The following is a 20,284-nucleotide window of genomic DNA, read 5'->3' on the forward strand; positions in this document are numbered from 1 at the left end:
GAAATGTGGAAGTCAGTCTGCTGGAAGCTCCAAGACTTCAGGGTTGTGATATTATAGCTTTCAGATGCCTGGAGTTCATAAAGGTTTGAGCATGTCATTGTAATCAATCTCTGGGTACTGGCTTTCCTTTAATAGAGAAGGGCTGACATCTTAAAGAAGAATATATTTACAAAATCTCAATGAACTGTACTAAATGACCCTTTTCATAGGTGAAAGCTCATCTCTAAAAACTTCCCAAAAGATTAAGTTTAGTATGACAGACAATCGAGTTCTTTAATAAAGGGCAAGACTGAAAAACTTCCAAACACACACAATTAACACATTTAAGTTGAATGTTTGAAGAGAATTAGATCTTTATGAGGAAATTTGTCAACTACCTTCTGAAAATCAATTTTTTCCTTATTTATTAAACCAGTTGTGTCACTACTTTTTCACCTTTTCTGTGTAGCATGCTGAACAACTGTCTACATCCATTCATAACTGATTCAACTTTCATTTGTATTTACCTCACTGTGACTTAATTGTTTGAACAGGTTAAATCCATACATGCTGTTTCTACCTGAAGATGCTTCAGGCCAGACAGAATTAGTAAAGTACTAAAGCAGTCATCAGCCATGTCTGGTGCTGGTTTTCCGGTTGGTTTCTCCCAGTCTATGTGAGATAAATTAATACCATGAAAAACACATCATCCCTTTCACAAATTTCTCAAGTTTCATTATACAGTATTGAATTATAATTAACATTTGTATTAGGTGATCTGTACTGGAGCTGTGGTAGCTCAGATGGCAAGGGTGTCTAGCTCCTAACTGGAAGGTCCTGGGTTCAATCCCAGGTAGGGGCAAGTGATGTAGCTTGCTCTAATTCCTTCCAGATAGCTCCCAGGCCCACTCAGCCTGCTTTTCAAATGAGTACCAGCTGTTAATCCTTCTGGGGGTAAAAGGCTGGCTGGAGTGTGAAACTGACCAGATTACCTCCACCTCCAGTGTTAGATGGTCAAGAAAAATGGCCTTGCCCCCCATTCCCCACATGGGCCTTAATGGCCTGCAAAGGGACTGACCTACCTATTAGGTGATCTGAAGCATGTTCTAAAGAATGTGCTTTTTGAAGGTTTTTTCTAAGTCTGTACCATTTAGATGCTATGATTCATGATTCATATACAGTAGGTATAGTTCCTGAGCCTGAATATTCATAAGGTCTAGCAAGCTGTGCAGTTGTGATTTACACAGTAAGCAGAAAGCTTGATATCAGGATATCAAGACAATTGTGAACCATTTGGTGTGAGACAGGTATGACTATGTAGGGAGGTGACACAGTCCAATACATGATATATTGCCTGCTTATTTTTTATGTTTTAAATTATTTTTATTTTTTAAATACTGTCCTAAAGGTATTTTCTCAAAGGTATGATCTAGTACATTTCAGAGCAGTTTATTCTGAGATGTGTGGCATGAAGGCACCATGGTGGGCATTGCTGCCTTTTAGCACTGTGGCCCCTGGTTCAGTTCTAGACCTGGAGTAATATCTGCGTTGAGTTTGTTTGTTCTGTGCCTGTTTGTGTGGGTTTCCTTTGGATGCTCTGGTTTCGTCCTGCAGTCCAAAGACTTATTAGTAGGTTAATTGGTTTCTGGGAAAATTGGCCCTGGTGTGAGTGTGAGTGTGTGTGTCTGTGTCTGTGTCTGCCTACCCTGCGGTGGACTGCTGTCTCAACCATGGTGTATCCTGCCTTGCTGGGACAGACTTTGTCACCCTCACGTCGGTGTACTGGGTAGAGTGGTTAGAAAATGGATGGATGCATTACTCTGTGTATTATTCAGTAATTTGTTCTACTGTTGGGCTACAAAGATTTCAGATCAGTGTTGCTCTTTGGTTCAGTCCCTAAATCCATCCAACAATCCATTACCAGCAAGCTACTTATCCTGCTGTGGTCACAACAAACTAGACCCTCTTCCAGAATCACAGGACACAAAGCATGAGTGCTCTGGGACTATAAACTAGATGCCAGTCCACTGCAGGGCCACTGTGAAAGGGGCAATTTAGAATAGCCAATCTAGCCTAGCCAAAATGCATCTGAAGATGAGAAGACATTCTGTGAGAAATGTCCTGGAGAAAGACAACAAATTCCACAGTACTCTAGCCTCCACCCCAAATCAAAACTGATATGAAACCAGCTAGTTCAAAGGAATGAACAGATTGACAAATCAAACTGGACCTAGATCTTACAGTGGGTGTAACTGAAGACTTATTTTCACATACTGTATCTCTGTTATGTTATTTCAATGCTTTACAGTACATATTAAGAAATTTTTATTTACAGAATAGGAAACTGTGTTACTTAAATGGAGAGACAATCCCTTACCTACCAGAAGATTAACAGAACATTTTTCTCAAGACACCAGTCCTGCTGGATTTTGAACAGCGCCTCTGTATCTCATCAATATGCCTCTTGATCACAGGCTGCCGTTTCAAAGCATAACCGAGCAGTGGTTCACTTAGCTCTCCATATTTAAGAAGCTTAAAGGAAAGTAATTTCACCCAGCAGAAATTCAATATCTTCCAAGCTTTTCTGATATTTCATATCAAAGAAATATAAAAATGGATTTAACTGCATTCATGGCAAACAGTGGAAAAAGGAGAATTCTGACAAGCATTATCTGTCTAAAGTATTAAACTGTTTATATATATTGCATACACATGTGCTAAGTCTGATTTTGGTAACTATACATAATATAAAATCACACTTAGCTTACTTAGACTGGTGCACCTCTGCCATCAGTCTGTAATGATCCATATACACTATTAGGTCTTTCACACAATTCTGAAAATGCTGATTCAGAATTTACTCACAACCAATCTGCAGGTTCCAAATGGGCACTGCTGTCATCTTTGGCACAGAATGTGTGATTTATATATCTCTATAAATTAAAATGGGGTTTCAAAGGGAAGCTTTTATATTTTAAAACAAGGTATTTACTGGGGTTTCTGAACTATCCCATTTAAAAATACTCTTAGTTTTTTTTTCTCATTTTTGTACTCCCATGTTCACTATTCTTGTACACTTTGGCTGATTTTTATGTTTGTATGGACATTCATGGTTTTCAATTGATATTTTATATCCAGTTTCACTGCTCTGATTTTTAGCTTTTTTACGTTTCAAAGTGATCTGTCTCTGGGTTCATAGCAGAAATAAAGGAGGGAGAGCTATATAAAAATGAAAATACTGTTTTAAGGCATATGTAATGATTAATGTGACTTGAAAGAGAGAGTGAGATACAACATCTGTTCCTGGATTGAAACTGGCCTCCTGTCTATTGCATTGCCCTACAAAAAATCAGATGAAATTCACTGACCCATTTTCTTCTTAACCCAGTACACCCAGGGAATAGGATTTGAAATCTGAACAAAATAAAATCTGAATAAAAAAGAAAAACAAAAACAAAACAAAAGTTATGCTTGTATTTAAATAAGAGTGCTTATGAGGCAGATGTTGTTAGTGTTAATCGTCAGTCTAAATACTGTCGTTCCCAAAGATTAATTTAGCTCCTGTCCTATGACCACCTTTGCTGTGTTCCTTGTCAGATGATTTTGATTCTGTCAATCAGACATGTCTGTCCGCTGTGATCACCTAATGTAGCCTGTCCCTTGACCTTGCTTAACAGCACATCAACCTTTAATCCATTTCATACAGGTCATCACTACCTTTCATATTAAGGAATATGAAGTGACAACATTTTGGAAGATTCTTCCTTCTGCATACCTATGCTTCACATTTCCTCTTATCATCAGGTGAACCGATTAAATCATTTTCTTCTAATACTGTATTTAACTTTTTGTACAGTGGTAATCCAGGAAGCACAAGAACTTGCTTTTCTGTGTTGGCTCAGGGAAATAGCTACAGTACATATCAATCTCTATAATCTGTTTTATGAGTGCGGAATCACTGACTGCTGAAATAATAATTTGTTCTACACCACTGCACAGAAAGCACAGTATACGGTAACCATAGATAAAAAGTAACATTTATAAAATCTTACTGCAAGTTACAAACCTAAAGCTGTAAAGGTAATGTAAGCATGGTTGCAAAAATGACAAAGAATATGAAAACACAAGTTATTCCTTGATTTGGGAGGGAGCATGAAAGAAAAATGGAATGAAGGAGAAGTTAGTGCTCTTGAGTCTTGGGTGAAATTCTAGACTGGGGTGCCTTCCATGTGGAGTTTGTATGATTTTTCTGAGTGTAATTTAATTTCCTTCTCCACTTCCAAGGACGATTGTTTAATTTTTTAAATTGTGGTGTATCTAAATTGTGGACTGTGCAGGTATATGTGTACTGTATGTGCACTGAAATCCTATCCAGGGTGAAGTACTCCCTTGTGCCAGCATCTTCCAAAATAAGCTCCAGGTTGCCGTGGCAGGTTAGCTTCAATTGAAGTCCTCATCCAGGCCTATACTGTCCATACTTTCCAATGCAGGATGTTTAAGCGCACATCCTTACAAATGTAAATAGTCTCTGGAAGGCTGTGACACTCATTAAAAGATGAATTTTAACATCTGTCTGGAATTTGACAGGAAGCCACTGGAGATATTGCAAGGCAGGAGTTATACATATGAATGCCAGAATGAGGCCTGGTCAAATACTTGGAAGCAGGGGTACAGTAGGAACACAGTGAGATTTACAAGGTGTTTTTCAAAATCCCAACAACAAGGACCTTACAGTAGCCCATTCTACATGAGACAAAAACATACAGTAGTTCCTCTGCAGCAGATATTGCCAGTTGTATGGGTTATAGTGAAGCAATATTCCTAAAATAGAAGAAGGTGTTGTTGGTTGTAATTAACTTGTTTTTATTGGTAACTATAATATTCTTTACTGAATCCTATTTTGTATGAATGATACTGTACATCAAACAAGCAAGTTATTCAAACAATTTCAATGTTTACTGTATTTATTAAGCCATTCTAAACTAATTTAAGCCATGTGCAGATATTTTTATAGTTTTATGTGAAATATGTATTAATTTAATATTCCAGTAAAACATTCCAGTACAATATTCCAGATAGTAAAAAACTTATGCCTTTGAATTTTAGCTTTAATTTAAGACATAAAACAGGCTTCTACTTTATAAACATACAGAGATATTACAAAATGTTTGAAGGGACATCATACCAGGTGGAAATGTACTCTTGTTCCTGAGACAACAAGTGTTGGCATGGTTTTTCTGTCATTATTTCATTATTTTATACATTAATACATACTGTAGGTTGAGAAAATTTTAACTATGATATCTGAAAGAAATACTATCCAGTTAATACAGTACTTGATTTATTGAAAGAGAAAACTACTTGTAGAAAACTGTTCTTGAGGTATATTAGATTATTATTAAATATAAAAATATGATTGTGGCAAATGTGAAATGTTCTCATCTGAAGTTAATTTACAGAACCATCAAAATCAATGTGGACCATATCCATCCCATCAAACAATAAAGAAAGCATCACCTAACATTGGCAGTTCTTCTTTGTTAAAGAACGCTGTAAAGAGTTAATACTGTAAATACTTCCTCAGTACATTAGAACAAACATCTGTTAACTGAGTTTAGTGCCTTGGGTCCTTCAGTCTGTTCTGAAACAAAACTGTTCAGGTTTACTGTCTACAAGGCTACCAGCTTTAAGCTATGAAGACTGTCAAGCTGTTACAGATTTTAACGTAGGGGATAAATAGTGCCAAAACTAGAACTTACTCAATACTAAAACATATTGTATATCTTCATGACAAACGTAGACATACTGTACAACATCAATACAGAGAAGAAATTAAGCAGCCCAACCTGTGATGTACTCATCTGATGTCTAATACAGCAAATTAAAAGGGCATCAAGAGAGAACTTTCAACAAGGTATTTTTTATGTCATATCCACCTTATTATGATCTCTCCTAACGTCCTCCTGTACCCACAACGACTGTACTCCTACACCACCACACACACATGTAAGCCGAAATTGTACTGCCCCCTCGATAGCCCAGTAAAACTGTAACAGGCATAATAATATTTAATATTTATTAATTAACCATACTACTTTTAACCATACTATTTTTTGCACTGTTCCAATAATTACTTTGCACTGTTTTTGTCCTGTTATATTTTCTCTGTTTGCGGAATTTTGCAGTTTTGATTACTTGATTACATGTTATTTATGTGATGTTATTACATGTTACTGTTATTGCTATTGTGTAACTGTCTATTGTCTTATCTTCTGTCCTATTTATATACTGCACCTGAGTGACTAATGAGAAACACTTTTCATTATACTATGCACCTGTGTAAGTTTAATGACAATAAAGTTGAATTGAATTGAATTGAATTGAATATCGCAGACTCTCTTGTCTACAGAGGTGATGGCTCAGGCAGGTATTGCACTCATTGGGATTGAGGACTGATTTGTTTGCAGGCATCACTGTAAAACAATGCAAAGTTTAGAGTGCCGAGAGTTTAACAGGAGGTCATTGTATCTTGGCAGGAGTTCGCAACACTAACAAAGGAGCTTAATGGTTGCAGAGAGCAGCTTCTGGAAAAAGAAGAGGAGATCTCTGAGCTGAAAGCGGAGAGAAACAACACTAGGGTAAGATGGTACAATTTAACGTACAATCTAACAATCTGTTTAATGTTGGCAGAAGTATAGAACTTCTGATGATGGATCAGAACAATAAAGTGTGCTGGGTTCAAATCCTGGTAGTACAGTACTACTATTATAACCTTGAGCAAAATGCTTTGCTCAAATTGCTCTAGTTAATGGCCTGCTGCATAAATGGGTCTCAAGACCATCATTGTAAGTAAGAATTTGTTTTTAACCTTGCTTGGTAAAAAAGTGCTACAAATTAAAATCAGAATGGGGAATGCTGGGGAATTTTAACGTTTCTAATGGAATTCAAAGGGTATATTTTCATGTATTACATTGTTACATTGCAATGCATTTATTAAAAGAGAATGCCTAATAAAGAGAAAAGCACAGAAAGCAGTTTTGAATTTGATAATACTGTATGTTTGCACACATTTATGAGACCTTCGTTTTAGATTGTTTCTAGTTAACTGGTTCAAGGCTGTCTCTTTAGAATAGTAATTAACACCAACTATACAGTAAATGATACAAATTGCGTTGGGCACACAGAGCTTGACTTTGGAAGGATCACTGGGAAAAACTAAGGTTGCTGCTGGAAGAGGTGTTAGTGGGGCCAGCAGGGGGCGCTCACCCTGTGGTCCACGTGGGTCCTAATGCCCCAGTATAGTGATGGGGACACTATACTGTAAACAGGTGCCGTCCTTCGGATGAGACGTAAAACCGAGGTCCTGACTCTCTGTGGTCATTAAAAATCCCAGGGCGTTTCTCGAAAAGAGTAGGGGTGTAACCCCGGCGTCCTGGCCAAATTTCCCATTGGCCTTAACCAATCATGGCCTCCTAATAATCCCCATCTATGAATTGGCTTCATTACTCTCAGCTCTCCTCCCCACTAATAGCTGATGTGTGGTGAGCGTTCTGGCGCACTATGGCTGCCGTCGCATCATCCAGGTGGATGCTGCACATTGGTGGTGGTGGAGGGGAGACCCCATTACCTGTAAAGCGCTTTGAGTGGAGTGTCCAGAAAAGCGCTATATAAGTGTAAACAATTATTATTATTATTATCACACTTGTGGGGTGTGAAGAAATCTCTGGCTGCTTAGCAGTCTCATGACAGGTACTAGTCACTGCAGGGAAGTTACAGCTGTATCCTCAGTCTGCAACTTGAGCTGTCAAAGATAGCACACATTGTGAGAATTTGTTCGTTTGCTTTTAAGTGTTGGACAAGAGCTTTACCACCTTGAGCTTGAATTTGTCTGATCCTTAGGCTTAGGAATCCTGGGTCTGCTTAGTACTGGAATGATAGACCTCTAAGGAAAATCAGGGTGCAGGTGCAAGTGGTGTTGGTGGAGCAGAATGTGATACTTTTCAGTCTCAGACATTTAACTGGATGAAGCTATGACTACTTGGTTGTTAGTAATCCAATGGGACTGTTCATGAAGTAGTATCTTGGCTAAATTCTATTTTGGGCTTGCTTTGTAGAAGCTGCCATACATCATTCAGGTGGATGCTGTAGTTCAGTGATGGATAAAATGAACCCCCTCCTATGTTTAAAGTACTTATACAGCTGCAAAGCACTATGTTTATTAGTTATTAATTGGACATGAAGTCTATCATTCCTTTTGAGGGATTACTAACCATACAGTGCCCTCTTCTCTCCCAAAGCTTCTCCTCGAGCATTTGGAGTGTCTGGTGTCGCGACACGAGCGGTCTCTCAGGATGACGGTGGTCAAGAGACAAGCCCCACCACCCTCAGGCGTCTCCAGTGAGGTGGAGGTTCTCAAAGCCCTCAAGTCCCTCTTTGAGCATCACAAGGCTCTAGATGAGAAGGTGGGATGCAGTTTATCTTCAATAGCTTAAAATACTGTATATCACCTTGTTTGCTCAACTCTTAGTAGTCTAATATATGAGCAATTGTTTTTTTTTTCCTTTGTGCACCATTCTAAATATGTCCTCTTTTAAATACTTCTCAGTGCTCAAAACTTATTACAGAGGGTAACTGGACTTACGTACACAATGCTCTAATAGAAGAAAGACATCTAATAAGTGCATTGTCTAATGTTTAAAAGAATACATTCATAATCTGTCATTAGAAAGTCATTTAAGGAGATTTTAAAACATTATTCTGCTAGCCTTATTAACATTTTATTTTTTGGACTTGCATATTATCATACCTACAGTATGAGATTTAATGCAAATGTTGTATGCATAGTAAGTGCTCCTGGACAAAGGAATAATAATAAGAACCAGTCTGGAGGAAATATCTTTTTACAATACTTACTATTGATTGATTCAAAACAGCTTTTCACTAAACATCAAAACAAGCATTTTCTAAAGTTCAGTAAGATATGTCCTGAAGAGGCCTTTTTGGAAAAAAAAACCGAATAAAATAGTATATATTATTTATTATTAATTAGAAGATAGAAAAAGCAACATAACTTATATGAAATATAAATTCTAAACCAAATGCCTTTCAGCTAATTGTAGAAGTAGACTGTGCTATAGAAGATGTAAGATTAAGGCTGGGAAATTGTGTTGTGCTTCAGTTCTGAAGGCCTGCAACAAAACCAAATTAAATGAATTCGTGTTCTTAAGGATTAGTGGAATTTACAGCACTTTGGTGCCAGACTCTGTAGCGTTTGATAGGAAATGGCAATTAGGAAGTCTTTTCTCTGTCTTTTAGGTACGTGAGAGATTGAGGGTGGCGCTGGAGAGAGTGACGACATTGGAGGGGCAGCTTGCATCAGCCAATCAAGAGGTAACAGTGCTTCCTTTCTATCAAAGATAACTACTGTATAACCATATTTCGATTATTTCCTTTCGTGAGTGCGGCTTTGTATCTCCAATTATTAGAACAAAGCATGAGGTGCAAAACATAATTTGGAAAACATCCCACATGGAAGACAAAATCCAGAAGTTCTGTGAACAACCTGGAGCAAAGTATTAATGCTCATTGTGGGGGGCCATAGTCCCCAGCATGTTTTATAGGTCTCTTCCACTCACCAGAACCCAAAGAACTGGGAACAGCTGTTAAACTGGATCAGCAAAGTCTTGTGAAATTAAGATAAGCTAGGAATGGACAGCCAAGGATTAGAGGGGCAGCAGGAATGGAATGGAAACAGAACAGAAGAGTGTCAGTACCTACAGTACTACAGTACTAATTTATCAAACTGTCTAAGCTTTAAACGATGATGTTCTTCCCCAGGTCTCTTAAGATTATTTGATCTTCCTGAATCAAGGAACTAGTTTATTGAGGTAGTGATTTTTGCATGTGCTTTGGTTGTACAGAATCAGGCACATGAAAAGCAGCCTGTACAAGCAATTTGAATCTGGTGTCTAGCTAAATGTGCTACCCCTGCTTCACCTAGCCAAGCTGGAATGGCTAAGGTGCTCCCTCTGCCTAATTTGACAAAGTTAAAGGATAAACGTCATTACAGCCTTTCATAAGTGCTCAAATGCTGTGATATACAACAGAAGGTAGACAATTTGCAATAAATCCATACATGATTCCCATCCAAAATACCTGTGTGTGAGCCCCTTGTTATGCAAAGAATGCTAAAGGAGGTTATGAGTTTGTCGCCCAGCAGTATTGGGTTTAACAGCACTTGAAACAGATGGTGCTTTGCTTCTGCAAGTAACTGTAGTACTGCCACTGCTGTTTAAAGTTTTAGTTGCGAGATGCTGATCTCTTAAGATGGAATGAGCTAGCAATAGTTTATTCTCATTTCTGATATCACAAGCTTTGGGGTGTATGATGTTAAAGCACAGCTCACTTGTCAGATATCAAATGCTGTGTGAATCTGGAGGGAGTATTAGAGCTCTCGGGATCCAAGAAAGTGCTGACAAAAGTATATGTTGTGGTTTGCAAAGCCATTATAAAGGGATTTTTTTCCTTGTTGTTTGTAATACAGGATATCTAGGTCAAGGCCTCCAGCAGTACAAACAGCTGTTTCCATACCTATCAAATTAGTGAAAAGAGAGGGAAGTATTTTCACTTTGATGGTTTGCGTTACAGTTGTGCTAATGAGTCCTATTTATATTCACAAATAAAAGGGAAAGGCAATTGTATCTGCACACTGATGATCACAAATACAAGAAAGGAGATGGAGTTTCTCACAGCAAATCCTAGGACTGAACAAAATGTACATTATACCACATGTTTCACATTTCTTCCCATGAGAACAATTGGAAAGCATTGAAACTGTAATGGGATTAGGGTTTTTACGTATTTGCGTCATGTTTTTTTTACAAATTGTGCTAGTTTAAAATTTGTTAATGTCGTATTTTGCCCATAATGGATTTGCATCCAATTAGAGTGACTAAAATGACTTCCATTTAAAATATATGACTTCTGATAAATCCTCCTGCTAAAGTCAGTGTCAACTAATTGAAAAATCAATTTACACAATTTAGCACAATTAGCATATTTTTGGAAACCTTGTCTCTGTTACCCTGGGGCTCCTACTATGTATGTTATACTCAGCTCTTAAAAACACATTCAATGTGTTTTGTGCTCATTATGTGTATGGTTTTCACTGTAGTGAATTCAGGTTTTCTGATTTAGTACTATTAAACATTGAAAAGAAACTAAAAGAACTACAGTACCTTTGTAACAATGTAATTTGTTACAATCTTTTCCTTCCCTTTCAGAGAAAGGAGCTACTGTACTACAGCTTTAGTATGCATTATGAGAAAAAAACAAATCTGATTACAGAAACCAGTTAATTCTCTCCATTACTGGTCAGGAAACCCACAGTGAAAGATGTTTCACTAATTGCATTAGTGACAATTAATTTGTGCAGAACATTCAACTGGGAGTTCCAAATTAATTGATTTTCATATTAATTAACTTTCAGATTAATTAATATAATGGTATCTTAATCTTTAATACAGCTCCATGTTTTTTTCATTTATTCTCGACTTTTTTTGTAGAAACCAGTTATTCCTGGTGTGCATTCTTATTCCTGGCTGGTTATATATATTAATGAACAGGGCTAATTCCACACCTTTTCCGATGCCATTTATACTTGCTGTCTTTTATATGTTCTTTTTTAACCTCTAGTTGTTGTTTCAGTGCATAATAAGATGAATAGTTCTATTTTTACTTCTGAGGTCACAACTCTGCAATTGCCTCATCTTGTGCTCCACATTATTTATGTGAATATAAAGACTTTTTGTGGATTTCACATACAATAATTTAGAGAAGCAAAAAGAGCATGTAAACATTTTATTTAAAAACACCTTGCAGAATCGGCATAAGCTATTTCTTTCAGGAAGTATATTCCTTACTTCTAGGTACTTGATGCAGTAAATCCTTTTCATCTGACCCATGGATGTCTTGAAATGAGGTTATTTTATCCTGGGCAAAAGTTAATTGACAAACTGTAGTGTATAATTCCAGTTCAACCTTTTATGTACTGTGTTTAAAATAGCTCTTCGTGAAAAACGAAAGTCTTGCAGAAAACCCGAGCACTACCACTTGCTGAGATTGTCTCTGTTGCTTTCAGTATGCGGGACTCTGGCAGAAAGGAACTGCATCCTAAGCAAAAAACAAAACTGGCTCAGTCACCATGGCTTAAGTATTATCAAAGAGCTTATAAGGAAATGGCATAGATGTGTCCAGAGGCCTGAACTGAAAATAGCTGAGTATAAAACTTCAGAATGTCATTAGGACCCAAGAAATACACTGTGAATACTGTACTGTACATCCCCTTTATTAGTAGCAGGTTTTCGGGGTATCGTAGTTTACTTGTAGCCAAGCTAGCCATGATTGGTGATGCAAATCAATAGGAGAGTTGTATTTTGCGAGAGTATTAAGCCATCTTGGCTGAAATAAGTTTTCCCAATGGTCATTCAACCACAGAACACAGATAATATGTAGTCATGAGATCTTTCCATAGACATCATCACTGAGAGCAATAGTGCATTTAGTCTCTGACACTCTTTATCTGGTCTGAAGGAGTGGTTACTAGAATTTAAAGTAATGTTTTTTGGGAACGGTATCTAATGTCAGTAAGGTTGCAGTGAAAAAAGTTATCAATTTGAAAGTTCTCTATGAGCTGGAGATTAGGTTTAGCAGAAAGACAGAAGAAGAAATACTTTGTCATACTTTTGTGTCCTCAAATTACATTTCAGTAAGTTTCTGAAAACTCCTACAATTTCGAAAAAATCAGTGACCTATTTTGTTGTTGCTAAGACATATTGGAAACTTTTCAGTTTGTGCTGTATGACATCTGAAAAGATACAATGTGAACGTAGGGTGATGTGTATAACTACAGTAGGTAAACATCCAGTTGGACTTTGAGGAACCATGCTGGAAAAAATATCATCCTGCCCATTACCCCTGTTGAGAAACAGGTAATGAAGTAAAAGTTTTAAAGTTGGTATTATTGTTATTTTTGTTCAAATGATTTGTAAAATAAAGTTAAAAAAATTAAGCCTTTAAAACAGTCTTTTAATCATGGCTGATGTCTCTTTTTAAAGAAAAAAAAGAACTGTACATTACTGTCAGATTGCTGAATTGAACAGAATGACTGGATAACTGAAATAATTTCACAAAAAAGACAGTAAACCCAGGCAGTAGACTTCAGTATTGTACAGTATTGTGCCTTATATGATGATCCATGTCAGTTTTCGAACACTAATCCAATGGGTTTCATTTCTGAGGTTTTTGTAGTTACATGACTCAACATTGCTGTGCGTTTATTACTCCTGCTTGTCTGTTCATCAGCTCCTCGCAGTCAGGCAAAGGAAAGACAAGACTGAGGGAGACTCTGTGGATGGCATGGACGCTGTTTCCAAACCAGCATGGAAGGTAGGTTGCTGACACTGTACTTTATCTCGGATCCCATACTTAAATTACAAAAGGAGAATCAAACTACTGTAAGCCATTTGCAGTCTGCATACTTTGTTCCTCCAGCTGAGAGTGTAGAATAGATAACCCTGTCAATCACACAGTCAGACACAAAAAGATATCTTCAGAAAGATCCATCAGGGTGAGTTTTCGTATAGTGTGGAAACTGAGATAAGTTAGTCCATGCAGACTGCTTAAGCAACTTATTAAGTATTTATAAACACTTATTGATTTGGTAGTTGTGCACAGAGTAACAGAGCAATTAATTGAACAGGTTTTACAAACCCTCTTTTGGGCGAAGAACAAAGGTCTTTTTGACAAATACAGCTTATTTATGTGATGAAATGTGTCTTTGTGGTAAAGCCTATATTGTTATGATAACAAGGGTTTTAAATGAAAGTTCTTAACTGATATTCAGGAGGAATGCTTACAACCAACCATTTTTGTGCAAACTGTTCTAAACTGTAATCATTCCCAGAGTCTTTTCTCAGAGCTACATACTGTACGTCTTAGGCAAAAGTCCCAAGCTCTTCCCTCTATTGCCAGGGGGGTGGCTCTCAGACAAGTGGTTTAAACCAAATCTCACTTAATAGTTAATAAACACCCCCCAAATGCATCTAATTCTTGGTCCACTTTATTCCTCTTAAAACACACATTACATATTTGTGTAATTTAACCAAAGTTTGGGAGGTTAAAATCTAATCTGGATACTTCTCCTTTTCTGTATATAAATACCATCTGGTTGCACACAACTCTCTGCACATCTTTCCTGGCCTCCCTCCCTCCACCCTTGCTGCACTCTTCCAGCAGCTCCCTGGTTCATTCCTTGTAGATGAGGGGGGTTGTGACAGAGCCGATCTCCAACCAGCGCTGAGCCATTCCCTCAGCCAGGCAACTTAACACCGACGTATTAAATGTGCTATTCCTTTATATTTGAAGGTTCATTTTTTTGTTATTAGAATTTGACTGACTTATTGAAATATCATTCTGCTATTAGTCAAGCAAAACGGGATAGTCTATTTCATTATTGAGGTACTTTGGCATTGAAAGAGTATATCCGACTGGTTGGAAAGGTGTTTTTAGGAAAAAATGCTCATATGGGGAGCATTTGGGATCTATGAAATTTAATGAGTTACACTTGCTTTCACTTACATGATGTCCATTTGTGTAGAACAATGAATATATAAAAATATTCATCTTTATATTCTGAGTGCTTTTTATGTAAAACCTTTTTGCATATTTTAAAATGTTGAAAGATAGTGTAGGGATCTGAATTTCAATTTTTGGAGAATTGCATTTAGTTAATTGATTGAAAAGTTCATTTTTAAACATATAAAACATTTTTTTGTAAAGGGAGGGTCATAAAGTAAGGGCTTCTTGACAAAGATGTTGATATCTCTATCCTAAGGAAACATTCTGTAGAAACATTTAGCGGGTATGTAGGGTTTCTTTTATTAATTTATATGAGTCTTCTAATGGGACTATTTTTCCAACAGCACAGTGTGTGTATTTCTTTGTATGAACTGTCCAAAACCTGCCATTGAAGGGGTCTAAACAATGAGATGCAATTGCACAATGTTCCATGTTGAGGAATCTCAAAAGGCTGTAGAGAAGTAAAACTAAAACAACACAGTCCATGAGATGGAAATGTACTGTATCAGCTGCAGGCAGATATATGAAAGTAATTTCAAAAGGTTAGGTTTTGACTTCAACAAATTGAAGTGTTTAAGCTTCTTAACTAGAACGTTACTGTAGACAGGACAGGCAGTTGGAGGCTGTAACCCTGTTCAATTTAAGGCTGTTCTATAAGAAGTCAACAAATTTAAAAGGTATGGTCTAAGATAGATAGATACTTTATTGATCCCATGAGGGAAATTGCAGAAATTAGAAACTAAATTAGAACCTTTCTGAACCTTTGTTTTAGAAGAATGTGACTGGATTGTCACTGTCAATGATGATGCCATGAGCTGGTATCATGAGCTATGACACTAAAATGCATTGACAGAAGGTTAAAATCCATTTCATAACACTAATGGTAAAAAGAGTGGGAACATCTGCAAATGTTGTGCACTGCAAATTTGTGAGGTACAAGTGAGTCAATACACAGTGAGACGCATATCAAACAAAGAGGAAAGAATTCTGGCAGAATTCTGACACCACTGAATAACTGTGGGAGGGAAGGTCAGTGAAGAAATGATGTTTTATATCTGATTTGGATATGTTTTTGGTCAGGACTCATTTTGTTTAAAATCACAGTTTTTCAAACAATGCTATCTTCTTAAAGTTTACGAACGTTTTAGCTCCACAGTGTCATTTGTTGTGAGGTGGAATCTTAATGGATTTAGAACTGTTGATTAATGTGCAATTTTACAACTTTTCGATTACAGTTACAGTTTTGTTGTTTTACATAAGATGACAAACTGTACCTGACAGAACTGTAATTTTTAGAATTAAAAAAAAGAATGAAAAATTGCACACGAAATTCAAGAAGAAACCATTATTTTAAATATTTATGTACTTAACCTGTAATTGTAGATGCATACATTATAAGAATCTGAAAACTGGTTTTCCTGTAAGATACTACACTGTTGTTTTAATCACTTATAGAAGAGGGAACAGTGATTTCTGTACTAGGAAGAGCCAATCCACAGTGCCATCTGACTGAGGTCCCTCAAGGTTTATTTAATTAACACTACTGATTAATTCTGTTTTGGGCAAGAGTACATGAAACAGTCTCTTTTGAACATCACTCCAATGGATCTCATTTCTTTTTTCTTTTTTTTAGGTCAAATCATTAAAACTTCAGCACACAGCATGAGTATTTTAAAATTAAAAATGAACAAGAAAAATGTGTGGTAGAAACACTGTAATGCAGATAAGAGTTTGTAGTATGAGAGAGGAGAAACACCTTTTCTTTATAGCTTGAAATATACCATCAAGCAAATTATGGGATGTTGTATGCACAATTTAGAAAGAAAATTTTATATATTAATTTAATGAGCAGCTCTGCACTGAATTTCACTGAATTTCTATACTAATAAACACAACTTTTACGTCTATATACAGTATGATAAATTTGCAATTCTTCAGATTTGACATAAACCACAGTTTCTTTAGACAAAAATGTTCAGTTACAGAAACGTAATACAGTCCCAGTACTTGGAAAATCATCTTGCCATTATTTTTGGCTTCTGAAATTGTGTGGGACAAGCCAGCAGAGACACAAACAGAAAGCATGTTCCTTGTACCTCTTTGTAAATAATAATAATAATAATAATTGCTTACACTTATATAGCGCTTTTCTGGACACTCCACTCAAAGCGCTTTACAGGTAATGGGGACTCCCCTCCACCACCACCAATGTGCAGCATCCACCTGGATGATGCGACGGCAGCCATAGTGCGCCAGAACGCTCACCACACATCAGCTATCAGTGGGGAGGAGAGCAGAGTAATGTAGCCAATTCATAGAAGGGGATTATTAGGAGGCCATGATTGGTAAGGGCCAATTGGAAATTTGGCCAGGACACCGGGGTTACACCCCTACTCTTTTCGAGAAGCGCCCTGGGATTTTTAATGACCACAGAGAGTCAGGACCTCGGTTTTACGTCTCATCCGAAGGACGGCGCCTGTTTACAGTATAGTGTCCCCATCACTATACTGGGGCATTAGGACCCACATGGACCACAGGGTGAGCGCCCCCTGCTGGCCCCACTAACACCTCTTCCAGCAGCAACCTTAGTTTTTTCCCCAGGAGGTCTCCCATCCAGGCACTGACCAGGCTCACACCTGCTTAGCTTCAGGGGGTTGCCAGTTGTGAGTTGCAGGGTGATATGGCTGCTGGCATGGGAAAGAGATTAAATCCTGAATTGAACTAGAATCACAACCGAGTGGCCTAGATGGGCGGAATGGCCTTCTCTAGGTTGTAACCTTTCATATGTTCTTATGTTCTAAGTTAAACTAAAACTCAAATATCAAGTCACATGACTTGAACTTTGCTTTGTTAAGGAGCAATACTACTCAATCATTGAACAAACTTGTCTGCTCACTATTTTAAATGTAACATTATGTAGATAATATTATTATACAAAATGATATGCACCACTCATTTGCTTAAAACTGCACACCTCCCATTCCTGAGTCACACTGTTCTTCTGAAACAACAACCCCACCATTCCAGAAGTCTGGCCTCCTGTTGGGGAACAATTCAGATCTATAAAGGTGTCTAGGGATTATGTCTCTGTCCAGGGCTCAAGTATTTAATGAGCTCCATCACATGTGAAACCAGTGACCTATGATGTAAAGCTTAGACTGTTGGATTTCCATTTGTGCAGCATCATAGACTGTAGAAGGAATGTCTCAGCTTTAATTTCAGACATGGCAATGGACAAATATAGCCCCCACACACAGTCTCAAACATTCTTTTGTCTGTTAGAGTGCCAAGATGGGTAAGAGCCATAGTTTTAAATAAAAAGGCCAGCTGCATAGAGTGAAAGAGCCTATCTGTAGCTCAACCTTATACCATCACCAGGGATCAAAAACACTAATAAAGACAATATACAGTAGCATGGTGCAGATAGCTGCCTTTTAGATCTCACTGTAAATCACAGGATTGAAGAAACACTCTTTGCACAAATTCAGCTAAGACTGTCTGATACAAGATGAAAGGAAAATTATTAAGGATGTCTAATGTATGCAGACTGCATTGCATCAGTGACATGATTTCATGCCATAATGACCAAAGCTCAGAGGGTCATGTCTGACTATTTACACAGACCAGATTTTGGTAAATATGGTGAAAAACTATACTGTCTTGAAACGGTAGCAGTAGTAGCAGGTGCATCTCAGTAGTTGGTTCTATTCTCTACTTGTATAATATTCTTCCGTCTATCCTTTAATTCTAATTCTGTCATAAACTACTTGCTCACACAGCTACAGTACTTGATCAAACAAGCTGTACTAAGCATTGCATTGGACAGCTGACTACCGCAAAGCCAATGCTTACTGAGGTGCAGGTTTTAATACTCATTCTTCCTAGGGTCAGTACAACCTATGGGGATCATTTTAATCCCTGCCCCATAATGCTAATACTTTTTTTTAATTTGTAGTGTACATTTAAAGCAACAGTCTTAAAATCGATTAATTATTAACTTTTTCATACTTTAAGTTTGTGCCATATAGCCACATTGAATAAAAAAAAAATGACTGAAAATTTATGGATAATCCAACATCTCTAAGTTTAATGGTCTAAGAAAGTATTACTTAGCCGTGACACAAAGGTTAGTAGTACTGTCTTACTATAAAGGAAAAAAAAAACAGTATTCTTATACTTATAGTATTGTTCAACATATATAATTACATAAAATTCTTTGAGCATTTTTACTTTGATGTAAACCAACACCACATTTCAAACAGTTGATATTGTAACGACCACGTGCTTCGGTTCGGAATGGAGCAGGCACGGGACTCAAGGAACTGGGTTGAACAACACATTTATTAACTCGAACCAGGGAAAGGTACACACACAGGGACAGGGGTTACAGCGCAGCACCTACACTAACATACACACACACGAAGGGAAGAGGCTGTCTCCCAGCCTCCGCCCCACTATATACGGTCCTGTAGTCCCGCCCCCAGGCGCTGTTCTCAGCCAGCCTTGCGTGCGCATGGCTAAAGAGCCCCGCGTGGCGCTACAATATTAAATAATAAATAATTATGTTTCTAAATTACCCCAAGACCAAAGGAAGATAAAAAAAACCATTAAGTACTGTAAAAATAGTTGCTTGAGTCTAAAAAGATTTGCCCTTATAGGGAAGTGGGCCAATACATTTCCTGCCATCAAGATACATTTTGTTGTTAATTTGAAGTGTATTCTAAACTTTGGAGTATAAAGGATAGTTCCTCTACAGCAGTAACCACATGGGACTACAAAGAAGGAACATCTGAATTGATCATTTTAACTGCTCAGGTCTTTTTTCAGTGATTGACTCACACACGTACAAAATGAGAGACTAGTAAGGTTCATTATCAGAATTGTAAATGCCTTGGTAAAAGAAAAAAAACTGGAATCTCAGCTCCTACCGTACATCAAGATTTTGTTTTTTTAAAAAAGGAATTCACCTACAACCCATATTTCAAGAGGGAACCAGAACTTAGGATATTATGATTGAGGTTTAAGGATGAGGGAAGAACTAGAGAACTAATGACTTTCAGTTGCTGTGGATTAACCAACACAAACCTTCCCTCCCTGACGTTCATGCACACTGTGGGTGTGTTGTCCTGTGATTCAAGAGGCTGCCCAATGGCTCCATTGATGCCCATGATGAGGTGAGCCGCACTCTGGAGCTGCAGGAGCTTCTGGACAAAGCCAACCTGGAGCTGGCGCAGAGCAAGGAGCGAGTGAGTGCCCTGAGCACCCGGGTGGCAGAGCTGGAGACAGACCTTACCACGGCCCGCAAGGACCTCCTGAAGAGCGAAGAGCTCAGCAGCAAGTACCAGCGAGACATCAGGGAGGTGAGAGTGATCAATCATGGAACAGCATCTCCAAACTGGGAGCTCGGCTTTTACCAATAGGACTGTTTATCACTTGTATTCGCTGCTGACTCACCACTTTCCTTCCGCACAGTCCTGTGGCATATTTCTGATTTCCCCCTGGTTTCATTTTGCATCGATTTTTATTTGCCTTTCTAACTCAGTTTCAATAGTGGTTTGTTTTGATAAGGTGCTTCAGTGCTCATTCATGACCAAAGACTGGTATGTATATATATATAAATGGAACTCATCTTGTTGGATTTCGAAATTTTGAATCCTTTAGAAGAAAA

At 37.7% G+C, this 20,284-nt stretch overlaps 1 protein-coding gene across 10 annotated transcripts in view; it reads left to right on the forward strand.

Annotated features, from left to right (window-relative positions):
• Positions 1 to 20,284, forward strand: part of ppfia4 (PTPRF interacting protein alpha 4) — a 125,124-nt gene that overhangs the window by 68,326 nt on the left and 36,514 nt on the right. For all 10 annotated transcript variants that reach the window (XM_088640082.1, XM_088640081.1, XM_088640088.1 and 7 more), the window contains exons 2-6: positions 6,516 to 6,617; positions 8,277 to 8,441; positions 9,295 to 9,369; positions 13,342 to 13,425; positions 19,755 to 19,976. In XM_088640082.1, the coding sequence (XP_088496208.1) occupies positions 6,516 to 6,617; positions 8,277 to 8,441; positions 9,295 to 9,369; positions 13,342 to 13,425; positions 19,755 to 19,976 (648 nt within the window). The remainder of the gene's footprint in view (positions 1 to 6,515; positions 6,618 to 8,276; positions 8,442 to 9,294; positions 9,370 to 13,341; positions 13,426 to 19,754; positions 19,977 to 20,284) is intronic.

The sequence above is a fragment of the Lepisosteus platostomus genome, chromosome 7 (genome assembly GCF_059453375.1).
Source record: "Lepisosteus platostomus isolate fLepPlt1 chromosome 7, fLepPlt1.hap1, whole genome shotgun sequence".
NCBI classification, from domain to species: domain Eukaryota; kingdom Metazoa; phylum Chordata; class Actinopteri; order Semionotiformes; family Lepisosteidae; genus Lepisosteus; species Lepisosteus platostomus.